Genomic DNA, 17,489 nt, shown 5'->3' with positions numbered 1-17,489 from the left:
TTTATTAGAGATTCATTAGAAAAAACGTGTGATTGATTTTTTGAATAACATTTTTTACCGGTTTCATAGTTAAAAATAAATGTAAACAAATGTGAGTTATTAAAAATAGTGAACTTCTAGATATTAATGGCATCCCTGTAAATAATGTTGTTACATACAGCTACCAGCCCGTCTAGCACCAACAACCATGCCACGCTCAAAATAGCTTAAATCACCTTTCTTTCCCATTCTGACATTCAGTTTGGATTCAGTTCAGGAGATTGTCTTGACCAGGACCACAGCCCTAAATGCATTGTAGCAACTGCCATGTGACTGGTTGACTAGATAATTGCATTCGTGAGAAATTGAATAGGTGTTCCTAATAATCCTTTAGGTGAGTGTATTTAGGAATCAAAATATGTAAAGATGAAAAGGAAGGTCAGCTTAATATTCAATCTGTTCAAATGGTTAAAGGGAGACTTGTCATTGAGAAGAAAATAATTATTTAATCAAAACCTGAATGTTTATCTCATCTGCTCTGTCCTGTTATTTCACTAAGTCCCGAATAACATAATTAAAGAAGTCAATTAAAATCTTTTCAATTTCATTTGGAGAAATATTACATTAAAAAATACCTTAACTAATTTGGTTGGTTATATAGGTTTAAATGTACTTGATTTCAGCACTTCAAATGCAATTTTAAAGATTAGATGGATCAACCATTTCTTTCAATACAAAAATAAAAGTTGGTGTTTAATTCCTAATCTAATTTTTTAAAAAGATGGGTGGGCTTGCTTTTCTGTTGCAATGCAACTTTGAAATCAGTAAGATTCCAGTTACAGTATAGATTAATTCATTTTCACAGGCACTTGCAACTCTCGTGGATGCTAATCTTAACATATTTTTTCTCCAAACAAATGTATAATTTGGAATAACAGATAAATAATGTTTAAACATAAAACTCAAAAATCATAATGGTTGATAATGGCACTATATTTTTCAAAAAGTTATTTAATGAAAATAGGGTATGCGTAGAATTTATTCAATAATATTAAAGAATAAAGAATATTGTATAATATTTGGTGCTATATCATCCGGTTTAAAATATCTGTTGAAAGGAAGTGAATTAGGAGGCTGTGGGTCTCAGATCTGATGCTTCAATTAAAGGAGTTACTATTATATAAGATGGAATAATTAATTTATAAGGAAGTTACAAACAGAAAACTGCCCAATATATTCTAAAACATACTGGCATTCTAAACCTGAGAACATTAACTGGATATGTGCATGGCTGCTGCCAAAAAAATATTGCAGTAAAGTTAAAACTCTTTTTCGTAGGTTTTGCTCTGATGTAGATGTTAAATGTGATTTCTGTGTGACAGAGAAAGAAAGTGTTGCCCACTTATTTTTTAATTGCATTTATAGATATAAAATGTTTTGGATAGATTTGGAATGTTTCCTTTGAATGCTTAGCCATTAAAGTTTACGTTTCTGAAAGAGATGCATTTTTATTTTAATAGACAAAGATAGAAGTGTTGTCTTAATTTTTAATCTTTGTTTTATTATGGGGAAATTCCATATACATAAACAATGGGCTAAAGGAAAACAATTTTTTTGTTATTTCAGATAGATATGAAAAATAACATTGAGTTAGGCTACTACTTGGGTTGAAAAATAGCAAAGAAAAACACACTAGGTCTCTATATCAATCTTTTATGGTATTTATATGATGATCTCATTCCTGTTGCCTTTTCTGTTTGTAATATATTTTTTCTTTCTTTTTACTTATTATTATTTATATTTTCTTTTGCCATTTGTTGTAGCCTACTCTATCAGCTATTGTTCAATATTTTGATATTATATGTTGGACTATTATCATGTTTAATATTTGTAATGTGACTAGCATAATAATAACAATAAATCCAAATTAATGAAGCCCATTTATGATTTAAAAGAAAATACAACATGCCATGTCGAATGTAGGTAAGTATAGGCTACGTCCAGATTACATTAATATTACAAACATTCATACTGACATACTTTTTTTTTTTTTTTTTTTTTTGCGTTCGTGATTCTCGTGAAGTAATTACTCTTTTTTTTTATTGCAATTTCAAGATTTACAAACAAACATGGCTGCAAATAGAATACAAAGAAAATATAGCCAAACGGGGCAGCACTTAATACAACAAAAAAATAAATGTAGTCTAAATGTACAACAGAGATCTGTACAGAACATATCTGTTTTTCCAGAGTACATATGTGTGGGGTGAGAAGTTATGAACGTACAACATTTTCCAATACAAAAGTATTTGTCTGTGAAACTCTGACAAGCATAGGTAATTTGTCAACATTAAAGTCCACTCTAAGAAGAAATTCTAATCCTCCTATTTCCTTGAATAAACTAGGCTATTTGGAATACAATACTAAAAACAGTTGTTGTGTTTGATCCAAGATTTTAACCAATTTATTTTTAAGGTTCCATTAAGGCAGTCAAAATCAATAACTTTTAGTCCTCCATGAGGCTCCATCCTTTGTGTCTTTAACCATATTGCTTTTCTTTATATAATGTGGTCTATTTCTCCAAACGAAGTTTAGGTTGATTTGGTTGATAGATTTAATTAATTTGTTTGGAATGGCATTGGAGTAGGCAGGGTAAATACATCTCGATAAACATTCCATCTTAGTTAAGTAAATTCGTCCTAGAATTGAAATGTCCCTCTGTCGTGAAGTAAGCTTCTTTTCCTGTTTCGGGCGCGGCGCAGCCATGGAAAGTCGCATGGTGTTGTCGTAGACGTAGACGTAGACGTGGAGATGATGTAATCATTTGTCGTCGGAAGAACGCTTGCGCGCTTAGCTCTCCGATTGTGCTGATGCAAGACAGTGGATGAGAGTAGTTAGAGAGTAGTGTGAAGTATATTTACCAGGACGTAAAGCATTGATATTTAATTCAATCATGTCAGAAGACGAGGTATTGTGGTGGTCTATTTTTATATTTTGTAAATATTCACCGTTTAGTGGAAATGTTCAATCGTGCTGTGACTTTGGAATAGATTTGAGAGCAGTTACAGTGTTGCCTATAACGTGCTCTAGGCTGCATGTGCTGTTTTTTTATCGCATTTTTACGTAGTCTATTGATTTCTAGTTGAATAAAATGCAAAAACTAATAAAGAACACTCAACATTGCTTGATTAGAAAAAACGGGTGAGTATTATTAGCAAATGATTCTGGTCCTTTATGTGTCCAGATTTTATTCGACCCCACTACATCAAAGAAGAAAAAGAAGAAGAAGAAGCCCTTCATGCTCGACGAAGATGGAGATGGGCTTGGAGAGGAAGCCCAACAGGTTGAACTGAGAGAAGTTGAGCCTGAAGCAGGAGAGGAGCGAGAAATGGACCCTGAAGATGATGACATCAAGAAAAAGGGTGAGAGGACATTTTTCCCATAAACCATGCAGTGTTTTGTTTTTCTCTTACCTCTTACCGTGGCATTGGATTTAGTCATGTTTCGGAACAAATGTATTTAAACCAGAACTTTGAAAAGTTGTGTGTAGGAGTTTGTAATTAATTTGATATGTTGACCCTTTTCTCCAACTATCTTTACAGAGACTTCGGATGATTTAGATGATCTGAACTTCTTTAATCAGAAAAAGAAGAAAAAGAAACCAAAGAAGGTGTTTGAAAATGACATTGAAGAAGGCATAAAGGTTAGCAGTTTATTTATAAGGAAATTGTCTGGGAATTGTTTAGTGATTCACTCAATGTGCAATACACATGAAATGTTTTTCACCAGAAAATGAGTTTTCTGTGACCAGTAGCCTACTTAGCTGGATAATTAAATGGGACCCTCTTTTAGGTGTCTTTTAGTACTATGTACTAACACTTAAATGATTTGTCCATTCACGTGATCATTTTTTAAAATAATATATGTATTTTTTTTAAATAATAATCTTTAATCTAAACCATTAACATTTTTCCTTGAGTATCCATTTCACTTAGATATGCAATGGGGAAGAAAAGACGATCGCAACTTCTGTTTTATTATCGACTTTAAATCACTTAGAGTGTGCTGCAAATAATATTATTATTTTAAAAATGGAACCCCCTAATATTAACTGTCTTTAACTACTGTGTACCAGCACAGTACAATTAATCTAACAATTAATCATTTGATACAATGCACTTTGGCAATGGGCTTTTCACACCTGAAATGGTTAACCTCGTGTCATTCTAAACCCTGGGTAAATTGAATCCTGTGTTATCATTTCTCAAATTTGCGGTGTCAGTGAGTGTCATGAATTGGAAATGCCTTGCATTGCGAATCCTCATATTATATATTGCCGCCGATACTATCGGGTATACTAAATGGAGTTTTTTTTTTTTTTTTGCTGTAAAGGTAAGAATGAATCTTTTCTTGACTCCAATTGTCATAAGTTCAAAAATGTTCCGCTCAAACACTGAAATATAGCCTAATGTTTAGCAACACACAGTGTTTCTGTGACTATAAAACATGATTATGAGGCATTTGATTGGCTGTCTGTTGCAAAGCATCTAGCCGTAGCATTCCAGAACTTGCCTCATTTCAAACTATACGTTTGGCACCGCAATACGGGGTTGAGACAGCAAAAGCCCTGTAATCCCGAGGAAAACACGGTACTAACACTGCTTCTAAAATGTGTGAAATGCTTTTTTAGCATGCATTAAAACCAGGGGTTAGAGTGATGATAAAGGGTTTAGCAGTGTGAAAAGCCTTATTGTGTGCATTGTCTTTGTCTTTTGAACTGGTTTATTAAAACAAACTGTCTGAAAGAGTCAGTTTGTGGAAATAGAGTTGGACTTCCCATCACTAATGTGATGCCCATTAAGCATATTTTCTTGTATCTGATAGTTCTTCTAATGGCTGTTGACTCTTCATTTTATTGGTGAGCAGGAGCTGAGAATTGAAGGAGACCAGCAGGAATTAATGGAGGAAGATGATTTGGACTTGATGCTTCCAGCTAAAAAAAAGAAACCAAAAAAAGTGGAATTTGTTGAGGAGAGAGACACTGTGGAACAAGACGATGGTATGAACATACACTTCATTTAGTTTTGTTGTGCTGCTTAATAATATTATTTAGAAAATGTGAATATAAAAGTCAGGAGTAACAGAAAAATTTATAATCAAGCTTTCAGTAAGCATGTACTGCAATCTACAAGGAAATATTACTGCTAAATTCACATAAGCCTCAACTGACTAACAGATTTTTTACAAAATCTCAGCTGATTTATGGTTTACCTTTTTTTGCTAGAGACAACTTCTATTCTACATATGTTTTCTTCCATATGTCTGCAAAAATTCAGATCCAGTTATTCAGAAAATAATTCAGTTTGTGTTACTTAGAATTATAATGTCAGGTTTAAGTTTTTTAAGTTTGAAATACAGTGTTACTCACTCTTTATAGGAATTAGTCTTTCTAGACTACAAGTGGTACAAAATGCAGCTGCTAGGCTCCTGACTGGTGTCAAGAAACATGTATATAAAACCTTCACTAATTCCATTACACTGGTTGTCGGACTGCTACAAACAGTACAAACAGTGGCAACATCTTATCTTACTGATCTCTTGTCAGAATGTTGCTCGGGGAGGTCTCTGAGATCCTCAAACCAAGGACAAAAGGTTCAAAGGACAAAATTAAATTTTAGAGGTGACCGGGAATTTGTAGTAGCTGCGCCAAAACTGTTACTATTAGAACTGCTTCAACAGTATCATTTTAAATGGTGGTGCACCAATATCACTTTGGTCTGATACCGATACTTACATTTTTGTACTTGCCGATATAGAGTACCAATACCTGTATTTTCTCTGCATTTATAATATTTAAATGTATTGGCTAGAGAATCCAAAATAATATAAATCATATTAGTTGGCTAATTTTTTCAGCAAATAAATATTTCTTTCAGTTATTTTCATGCTTAATTAGCCTGCTAAAATGTATTGTATGAGCTTCAGTTACTTTCATTCTATTGTTTAAAGGGACACTTCACCTATTTGCATTAAGCTTTGTATCTTTAGAAACCCAGTCATATTTTTGAATGGTCAAGTCAAGTCAAGTCACATTTATTTATATAGCGCTTTTCACAATACAGATTGTATCAAAGCAGCTTCACAGTGATAACATGAAAGTAGCACAACACAGATCAACAACATTGCTAAACACTAAATAACCCCAACTGAGCAAGCTCAAAGCAAGCCAAAAGCAAGGCGACAGTGGCAAGGAACCAAACTCCATCAGATTGGATGGAGAAAAAACCTTGGGAGAACCCAGGCTCAGTCGGGGGCCAGTTCTCCTCTGGCTTACATTCATATTGTTTAAATATAAATATTAAATATAAATATTGTTTATGAATCAAATGGCGCCATAACATATCGCAGGCGTTGAGTCGTCTCATCACAGGCGTTGAGTCGTCTCATCACAGGCGTTGGGGCATCCGAAATCCCCGTGAGAGGCTGGACACAAAACTGGACCTGACGAACGCCATTTTTCTCGGGACAAGCGTCCCGAGATAACAGCAGAAAGGCAGATGGGAAATAATTAGCATAGCTGATGTTCATAATGATTTCCGTTATAACTCACAAACTCTCCGTAACCCGAACTCTCCGCAACCCAACCATACGCGCCGACCCGTTTGTCTAAAAGGCTGTCGAGCCCCACTGGTGCGTTAAGCAGTTTCAGTGGCAAACGGTTCCGTATGGCATAACAGAGGACTAGAAGGTAAGCATTATGTGAATGCTTGACTAAAGAGATGCGTCTTTAATCTAGTTTAATCATTGTTTATTCCCTTATTTTCTCATGAGATGGGAGAAATAAGGATTTAAGTGTTTTACTTCCTGCTTGTTATGATGTAAAAATCGTCATTTTGTGTCATAATAAGCAGGAAGTCACATTTCATTAAAAAGTGTAGAGACTACAAACATTAGCTCATTATTATTCAAGGTTGTGGGACCCACTCACCCTACAGGCCTAGTACAGATCAGTGAGTTTTAGAGATAAAATTGTTGTTTTAGCGATAAAAATGTTTTATTAGACCAAAGGTTCATTTTGCGCCGGAGTTCTCCTTTAACGGGGTTTGTTGTTGTGGGAAGGAGGAGGTGGGAACCGGCCAACATTTAAACATTTTAATAGTAAAATAAACAAATACAAAACGAAAGTATAAGCCAGCAGCCCCTCATTGACGACTACTGTAATGTTACACACAACAGAAACAAAACACATTATAAAATCAGGCCTGTTTCTTTCTCGATCTGCCGTTGTCGCTCCTCATTTTATTCTTGCGTCCCTCGCCCTCGATCGTCCTGCTTGCCACAGCCAACTAACTAGAAATTTTGTGTGAAATGAATTTCAAACTCTGGTGACAGCTAACGTTAGCCCTGTAGACAGAAGAGTGATTTCTCTGTTTGCGCTGTTCCGGATTAGTCGGTGTGGCTTGCGGAGCTGTGCAATGTGGTGCATTGTGGGAGTTGTCTTACAAATGTGCCCCTTGGTTATTTTCTCGGTCAAGAGGGCACCAAATTCAAAAATTATTTTACATTTCGACTACATATATGATCCACTTTCAATAAAGATTAATGTTGAAATGGGTGAAATGCCTTAAAAGGGGTGGTATAATGCCCATTTCACAAGATCTCTGATGTCCCCAGAGTGTGTATGTGAAGTTTTAGATCAAAATATCCCACAGATATTTTTTATATAACATGTTAAAGTTGTCACTTTTTAAGGGTTATCAAAAACACTCTGTTTTGTGTCTGGCCCTTTAAATACAAATGATCTGCAGCAACAGAGTGTGTTCAACAGTGCAGCTCTGATTACCTCACACAGACACATGCTAAAATGTCAGAAACTGTTCTGCCTTTTATGTTTAAACTGGAGTCAGACAAAGAGGGAGAGACTAAGAAGTGACAACATGTAGAATGCAACAGGACATCTCTAAATGGTTAGTTGATGAATTTATGTTGCTGTTGGGGAGATAACTATCTTCAATTAGCATATTCTGTCAGAATAATCTATAGATCACTTGTATAGGAACTGTTGTGAGATGCACACAGAGTGCTAGATGGATGCTACAGTTTGAGCTGACTCACAAATGTGCTTGACTACAACTGTCTTCCTCTTCTCAACATGAACTGCGTGTTCCCGGGGCTAGGTTTATGTAAATGTTAGGGTTAGTGATGTCACTAACCCGGGAGTAAGTTTGTGTAGTTCTTACCAGCCGTTTGTTGTAGTCCTCCTTAAACTATTTCCTTAAAAGCAAATATCTCCCTTTGCTTTGAACTTTGAAGATGTTGTTTATGCTTAAACAGCAACATTACATACTAACTAAAGTTAGAAAAGTGAAATCATAATCAACCACCTCTTTTTAAGCACTATATTTAGAGCTGCTTCAGCAGGGCTCAGTGCTGAGGATTGGGTCAATGGTTCAAATGTTTAGACTGCAGTGAAATAGATACTCACAATTCTCTATTCCAATTTTGATACTACAGCAAAACTACTACTAGCCTAAATAATTTACATTTAAAACATAATTAAAGACACATAAATGATCAGTTATAAAATAAGATAAAATAATCAAATTACAAATAGCACAAAAATATACAATGGAACAAAGGCTACAAATGAAATAAACAGCTGTTTTTTTTTCAGGTAGCTCTAACAGTAGTTTTGAGGTACAGAAATTTGAATAAAGTAATCAAATGTGAAATAACACCATATATTCATTGCTTTATATTTTAAATATAGATGGATCTTTATAAAGAGCAGTTAGTGATTTCTTTGTCATTGTCATTCTTTGATTTGATTAACATTAAAACAGCAGCAGGTTTATTAGATGTCCCTTTATGACCGAATGCATGGGTCCAATAGGCTACTGTCTACATTCACTTGAGATATAACTGACTATGTTTACTAGGATACTCCCCAAGAAAGGGTATTTTTACCAAATTTTGTGTGAATTTGTCCATACAAGTGCAAGATGTGAAAGAGAATTCAATTAAGTATTCATGCGCTGTCTGAGACGCAAATTTTTGGGGCACGCGCTTCAGATGTTTGCGTTCATGAAACTTTTTGACTTGCAAACGTCCTGGAATAATGTAGGGAACCACTTGCTATACATAAATCAGATAGCGCTTCATGTTTTAATTTAGTTTTAATCCACATGACACATGTGCTGTATCGGTGTATCCCTAATTTTTAATCAACTTTAAATCTTATATGTTTTCTATAGATTTAAATCAATGATGTTGTGCCTATTTTGACTGGTTATTGTTTGTTTAATCGATCTCTACTGAGTTCTATATTATACTCTATTGAGTTCTATATTATGCTATGTACAGCACACTGGTCCACTGTTGTTGTTTTACATTGTGCTTGTATAAATAGTGACATTGACATTAATGCCAGGGGGAAAATCATGTTTTTTCCAGGTGTTTAATGCACTACATGATGTACTGTTTCAAATTATGAATCTTCTAATCTTTAGACTTATGACAAAGATTTAAATTGCGCTGATTAAAAATGTGAATGTCTCAATTCCTCACATATATTTTATTACAGTCATCGAGGATGATAAAAGCACAGAAGGCATCACATTCAGCTCACAATCAGGCCCAGCATGGGCAGATTCAGAGAGAGATTACACTTATGATGAGGTATGAAGTTGATTCATAAGATGAGTACTTTCTCTCTTCTACCCAGTGTTTGTGACATAGTTTTCTTTCAATTTGTTACATTATTTACTTGTCTTTGTCTTTACAGTTGTTGAGCCGGGTGTTTAACATCATGAGGGAGAAAAATCCTGATATGGTTGCAGGAGAGAAGAGGAAGTTTGTGATGAAGCCGCCTCAGGTGGTCCGAGTTGGGACAAAGAAAACATCTTTTGTAAACTTCACTGACATCTGCAAACTGTGAGTGAAAACACTTCAGCATTTCAAACACTTCAGCATTTCTGCTGAATCTGGGTTCTTTAGAAAACTTGGAATGCTTATGGTCTTAAAAAAAAACCTTTGACTGAATGTATTTTCAAGGAAATATTGCAATGGATGATATATGGGTTAGTCACACATTACACTATTTTTGTCCTTTTACTTTTTTATTTATTCGAAAATACATTAAAAAAAAATCATACTAACAATGACTTGAATACAAGAATATATTTTTTAATTTCTTGAAGCATGTTTCTGAAGATTCAATTTAAAGGGACTTGTCAGGGTGATACAACTGTCCTGATATGATAATAAAATAATAGTCAAATTAAAATTTAATATTTGAAAAAGATGTGTCGGCCAAACAAAGCAAATGCACTAAAATGCAAAAAAAAAAAAAATAATAAAAAAGAAAAGAAAAAACATGCCCCTCATTACTGTCTCAAGGTATATCTTAAAATTGTCAACAAGTCAAGGTTGTAAAATGACAAATCATATGATATTTCATATTATTATTAATAAATGACTAAAATATATTAAATATAATTTAAAATGTTTTTGTTTAATGTCTAAAATGTCTAATTTAATTATTAATTTATTTATATATAATTTATGATGTGTGTAAAAAAAAAAGTTTTACATTAAAAAATAATTTAAAATCTTCTTGAAAGTGAAGAAGTACACACATGTATTCAGAGTGAGGATAATGGTAAATTTGTGAGTTTATGAAACCAACATGGTGCAAACAGTATCTTTCTAATAAGGGGTTTCCTTTAATATGGACACTGTTATTGACATTGACCAAAATATGAATTTAATCAAACCAGTGATTCTAATATATTGGCCTAATTTTGTCTGGTAAACCATAGCATGTGTACTTTTTCATATTTAGGTTGCATCGACAGCCCAAACATCTTTTGGCATTCTTGTTGGCTGAGTTAGGAACAAGGTGAGTTATTAATTGCTTTTCAATAATTGTCAGATGTGAAAACGTGATTTTTCCTGTAACTAAAGAGATGTCGTCTTATATCTAGTGGCTCCATAGATGGAAATAACCAGCTTGTAATCAAAGGACGCTTTCAACAGAAACAAATAGAGAATGTCTTGAGAAGATATATAAGTAAGTCACATATTTTGAATCTATGAATATGTAGCTGGTGTACCAATTCTACATGCTAATGTACAGGGGCTGGACAATGAAACTGAAACACCTAGTTTTAGACCACAATCATTTATTATTAGTGTAGGGCAAAATTATATGCTGGCGGAGGAAAACCTTAACTGACTTTTTTCGTTGTTGTTGTTTTTTTGTGTGAAAAACAAATACATTCTTTTCACTCAAAATTAATGCTGTAGCCCATCTTATATAGATATGCCCTTTCACAAGGCTATGAGCGTGATATTGCTCATACAGTATCTTTTTTTTTATATTTGATACAGCTGTTCACCTTTTTTAGAATTAGTAGGATAATAAAGATATTATTTGATAAGTGAGATCTCTAACTGTAGTCATTGGAAACCAAAAAAGTAGTGCTTGAAAGTCCTGGAATTTCTTTTTACAGTATCTGTACGAACCCTGAGCCTTGATGTGTGTGAATTGGTGCACTATCTGCCAGCAAGACGTGCACCAACAATTGGTTCACTTTTGAACTGGCGTCTCCCATTATGTTGTGTGGATTGCAATATTTTATGTATAGCTTTGGTCTGCTAATTTAACCTTCACTCTTTGCTCTTACTAGTGGAATATAAAATCAGGGAAGATTGATCACCTATATATATAGATGGTGTGTGTATATATATATATATATATATATATATATATGAACTTGTAACACTATATTGATCAGTATTTTAATTTTATTGTTCAACTCCTGTATGTACTGTACTGTGCCATTACCTCTCATCAAATATGGCATAATTTAATTTGACCATGTTCAGATGATATATATATGAACTTGTAACACTATATTGATCAGTATTTTAATTTTATTGTTCAACTCATGTATGTACTGTACTGTGCCATTACCTCTCATCAAATATGGCATAATTTAATTTGACCATGTTCAGATGGACTGAACCTGTCAATCATTACAGTTGCAGGCAGCTTGCAAACGCTGGCTCTGCTCAATGCTAAACCACGTTGAAACATTATAAACATTTGACGTTCTTCAGACTATAGAGCGCAAACACAAATAAGCACGGGACCACTTGTAAGCAGCTGCCCATCAGTGGGTACCGAGTTGAGGCAAAGTAGTCTCCTGGTTATTGGAACCGCAGTCCGCCAGTGCTTATTGATTCCCGACCAACACCCGCAATGCAATTGACAATTTAAATATTATTCCACATGTTACATCAAAATTAGCGGTTTACCTCACATGCAGGATTTAGGGATGTGATTTTTCCGGATTAATCCGGAATTCCGGATTTTCCGACCTGAAAATGTGACCTACGTGAATCATGCAGATCTGTAAAAAAAAAAAAAAGAGGGGGGCGGGTGTCGGCAGCTGGAGTGAAAAGGAGAGAATATGAGGACATAACCCATAACTGGCTGACGTGCGTACAGAAAGTTCCTTTCAAAGTATCAACAAGGACGTATTTGCGTTCAGCCAGAGAATGTCTAATTGGTTCAGCTTGTTCACCTGCTCAATTTCGTATCTCAGTCGCTCTCGCGCTGGTATCGTTGTCAATTGACAACATCACAGTTAGGTCACCAGGGCTGGGCGATATATCGATATATTTCAAATTTGCGCTATGATCCATATTGCTCCAAGCAAGCTGCTGACTGTTGTAGAAATATGTAGCAGCTATATCGTGCATTCGGTCAGTTGCAGTCCTGACACCTCCGTCTCAACAGCATTAGTGTACAACGCGACAAATACTCGCAGAGGAACGGCTACATCAGTTCAGCGAGTTCACAAAAGTTAATTTGCATGTGCTTTAAAGCCTTGCCGGTTAAAGATGTCATTCACTGCTGATGCGCTGTTCTGAGCGCGAACACCCGACGTGCACATGCACTGAAGCTTGTCTAACAGCGCCTGGTTGCTGGACTAAGTTATCTTTCGAGTATTATTTCGCTAATACTCTCAAATACACACTAGGTTTACATAAGAAAATTTGGTTATGTCTAAACTCAAATCAAACCGAGAAAATTGAGAGAAATCTGCTTGTGAAATGCTCCGTGTATATTAGACGTGTCGCGTACAGGTCTTAAAGTGACAGTAGCCCTAATAATAAAAATGCAGCTGCTTGTTCTGAAATGGATAGTTGACCCCAAAATAAATATTCTGTCATTATTTATTCACTGTAATGTTGTTCCAAACCTGCATTAATTTATTTCTTGTGCTGAACAAAAAAGAAGATATTTTGAAGAATGTGGGTGACCAGACAGTTGCTGGTCCCCATTGACTTCCATAGGGAAAAATTTACTATGGAAATCACTGGGGTACATCAACTGTTTGGTTACCCACATTCTTCCAAATAACTTAAACAGAAGAAAGAAACTTATTCAGGTTTAAAACAACTTGAGAGAGTAAATTATGACAATTACAATTTTTGAAAATTGTAATTGTCATAATTTACTCTTAAACATTTATGCTTAATTAAACAACAAAACACAGAGGAAATCACTCACTGCTCTTGACTGAGAACTTAGTTATAGTATATAGTATAGAATAGTAGCTTTAATAATAATCAATGTATAATTTATATAGTGAAGACTATATTTGACTTTGATTGAACATTTACTCTCGCTTTGCGGAAAAAAGCGAGAGTAAAAAAAAAAGCGAGGGGGGGGGGGTGGCTCCGTATAGACGCTTTCAGCAGTGACAACATAAACAAACGGTACTGCGCATGTGCATTAATCTGGCCCAAACTTAACTTCCGGCAGACTTGTGGAGACAATCCATAACAAGTAAATAACCTAGTAGCTGGTATTTCTTGCCAGTCAAAGAAAATAAATGTTACCTGCCCAAACTGAAATGTGACACTACCAGTCCCGTTGAACAAAAATTGGAGACAAGATGGTTTTTCTACCGACGTGTCTGATTTACCGCAGTGTTAAAAAAACTGTAGCGAGCGCGACGGCGGGGTTTGATAAGGTTAACATACTGTAGCTCTCCTTATTAGCTAGGCTACTTACATGTTTGTTAACCTTTTTTTAAGGTGGGTCTCCACAGCATGTTGGATGGATCTGTGCAGCGCTATTTATGATACTAACCACAGAGGTGGGGGACTCGAGTCACATGACTTGACTCGAGTCACAATTTTCAGGACTTGTGACTTGCTTGATTAAAGTACAAAAATGACTTGACTTGACTTTGACTTGAGAACAAGTTACTTGAGACTTGACTTGACTTGAAGTGGAAGACTCGACAATGACTTGAACATATAATAAACAAACAGCAATACAGTTAATTAAAATATATATTATGACGTCAGCATCAATATATCGGCATCTGTGCCTTTACGCTGCTCAATTCAAACCGCGCCAAACGGAAGTTCCGGGAGTCTCACGCATATTGATAGCGTCTCCCTGATGCCCGCAAATGAGTTAAAATCTCCCGGAATCTAGAGCGAGATACTGCGCGTATAACATACATAGCGTGCGGCGTGTGCACGGCAGAGATATGGGAAGCCAAACAAACCAAAAGTGGGACGAGACAGTGACACTGCTCGTGCCGCGCAGACATGTCATCTGCACGGTTCAATGATCCGAGCCGCGCAGCCGATTCGTCAGCGCAGCGCGGACGTGTTTCCTAGCGACACTCAATAGTCAGCGCTGTACTGACCAATTTAAAGCAACGCAAACCATATGCTACATACTACATGCAAATAAATGTACAATAAAGAAACCCCTCCTTCCTTACAAAGAATTGTTCTCTACTGAAGTTTAGGAGTTAATTATGGAGAATTCCATAATTAAAACAATCATTTGTTAATATTTATGTAAATGTAATATATAATATACATAATATTATTTAATATGTAATATTTATTAAATATAAAATATGTTAATATAACATATTACCATTTTTATTTTATATTTATTTTAAACATATTTTAAATATGTTAATATAACATATATTACCCCCCCCCCCCCCCCTAACATTACATTCATTGAGATATACCTCCCTGAAATGAATTCTTGTAGGTTGGGATGTCTGTATATGCAGCATAGATATATACACGGCTGTGCAGCTGCAAATGCGTTTTACATATAGGTTTCAGTAAATCGAGGAAAAGGAGTTTCCGAAGACATTTGTTGGCTATGATAAGAAAAACTACTGAATTAAAAAAAAAATTGCATTTTATATTCTCATACATTTCATACATTTTATATTTTAAATTTATATAAGATATAAGATATTACATTTTAGATTTCATACATTTTAGACCGTTTCAATTAAATTGAATTAGACAGATTGGATTATACATCTTAGAATCGATACATCTTAGACTCTAAACGTTTTGTGTAAACAACACAATTTTATTTTATTTTCAGATATTAATGTAGCACAGATATGCATATTATTAATATAGCAAATGTAAGATACATAATATATGTATAAAAGTTCATCTTTTCTGTGCAAAAATAAATATGTATCGAAAAAATTTACCTCTATTTATTTTAGTAGTGTGACTTGACTTTACTTGAAACTTATCAGGACTTGACTTGACTTGCTTAGGGTGAACCCTTGACTTGACTTGACTTGCTTGATTTATCTGAACTGCGACTTGAGACTTGACTCGAGACTTGATGGTTAAGACTTGAGACTTGCTTGGACTTGACCATGTGTGACTTGTCCCCACCTCTGACTAACCATTCAATACACACTCGTCTGCTGTCAATGTGTTTGCGAGAGAGAGAGAGAGAGCGAGAGAGAGAGAGAGAGAGAGTGTGCGAATATGCGCTGCACGCAACTCTGCAGTCAATTACAACTTTTCCCATCTTAAACTGGTAAAAACACGGAAATCAATATGTGACGGTCAGCGCTGATAATGTGGTGGGCTGCCACTAATAAATGTATGGGAAACACTTACATAAACATAGCTAGGCTATTTTAATACTGCCGTCTCCCTCATAGGAAACCTTGACATTTTTATTTTTAAAAATTGCGTTTGCTCCCTAGGTCAGGTTGCACGTCCACAGCTCAACAACCTGCTCATCACCTTAACTTTCACTGCATTTGTAGTCAATGCCATATTATCCAGTAAACACTAATAAACGAACAGAACGGAAGTTAACTTTGGGCCAGCTCATCACCATGGCAACGCGTCTGATGAAAGCGTCTATATTTTCCTGCTTTTTTGTCCTTAGCCAATCACATGCCTGAATTAATACCCAATGTTTTTTTGACAAGATATTTTCTCTTTTCTCTGTTTCACAGAGGAATATGTGACTTGTCATACCTGCCGCTCACCGGATACAATTTTACAGAAGGACACGCGTCTCTACTTCTTGCAGTGTGAAACCTGTCACTCACGTTGCTCTGTAGCCAGCATCAAGACTGGATTCCAGGCTGTCACTGGAAAAAGAGCCCAGCTTCGAGCCAAAGCCAACTAACACAAGCACTCTATTCTGGCCTCTTTCTCAGACTGATGCTCTGCTGACAACTGTTCTCACTGCTCTACTCTAAGCGCAATAGAATGACCCAAGGCTTGGACCTCAGGAGTGGTCTGTAGAAGGTTTTGAGTGTAATTTTATTAATAAATCTGACACTGAAGCTAGAGTGCTTTAGGGAACAGGCTGCCTCTGATTTGCTCATCTTACTTAACCTCCTTCCTCTGGAAATATTATGGGGTTTTTTCCCCCCCTGTATTCAGCATATCTGATAACCCAGAGCATATTTCTGTATATATATATATATATATATATATATATATATATATATATATAGTGAATATTGCCCTCAGAGCAGTATTTTTTCAAAGAAAAATACAAGGATATTATTCGATGGAAACCAGAAATAGGCATATGTCATCTTCTTTGCAGAGAACCATAGCCTTTTATATTGAACTTTGTTTTATCAAAGGAAAACTGATTCTGCAAATCTCAACGTATGTTTTATGGGACAGTCATTGCACAAGAATGCAGGAATGTTCAGAATAGATCCAAGCTAATTTTTTGTGATCCAGGAATTCAGCAAAGGGTAACTTCGAATCTTCTATGAACTCTAGAAAAAGAGGACTCTGTTCCTATTTAATTACACAGACAAATGCATATTGTGCTGTTTTCTTTAGTAGACAGTAAATGTGTGGGCATGTTTTGTAGGGCTTAGATAGAAATAAAGGATAGTTTGCATTTGCATATTTGAAATTAGATTTTTTTTTTTTTTTAAGTAAGCATGGAAATTAGATTATTTTTGCTATTGTTTCTTGCTTATTGATGCATTCATGAATTATTGCAAGCAAACCCACATTATAGAATTGCTGCAGCCAGTTTCTCGGTCAACAACAAACAAGGCATTCCTTCTTTACATCTGGATCTAAATCAGCTAGTATCGCCATCCGCATTGATGGCCAGAATGGGCCACAACTGAGATTCAACTCTGGCATATAGA

General features: G+C 35.3%; 1 protein-coding gene across 1 annotated transcript; it reads left to right on the top strand.

Annotated features, from left to right (window-relative positions):
* The first annotated feature begins 2,801 nt into the window (after positions 1–2,801).
* Positions 2,802–16,676, top strand: LOC120474853 (eukaryotic translation initiation factor 2 subunit 2). The gene is made up of 9 exons (XM_039665459.2): positions 2,802–2,947; positions 3,224–3,401; positions 3,582–3,682; positions 4,906–5,038; positions 9,563–9,657; positions 9,764–9,912; positions 10,823–10,879; positions 10,965–11,050; positions 16,317–16,676. The coding sequence occupies exons 1-9, from the start codon at positions 2,933–2,935 to the stop codon at positions 16,490–16,492; spliced, it is 990 nt and encodes a 329-aa protein (XP_039521393.1). The 5' UTR covers positions 2,802–2,932; the 3' UTR covers positions 16,493–16,676.
* The last annotated feature ends 813 nt before the right edge of the window (positions 16,677–17,489 follow it).

This window comes from Pimephales promelas, chromosome 14, assembly GCF_988280905.1.
Source record: "Pimephales promelas chromosome 14, fPimPro1.hap1.1, whole genome shotgun sequence".
In the NCBI taxonomy this organism is placed as follows: Eukaryota; Metazoa; Chordata; class Actinopteri; order Cypriniformes; family Leuciscidae; genus Pimephales; species Pimephales promelas.
The sequence above is the reverse complement of the archived record's forward strand: the minus strand, read 5'-3'. Positions and strand labels throughout refer to the sequence as shown.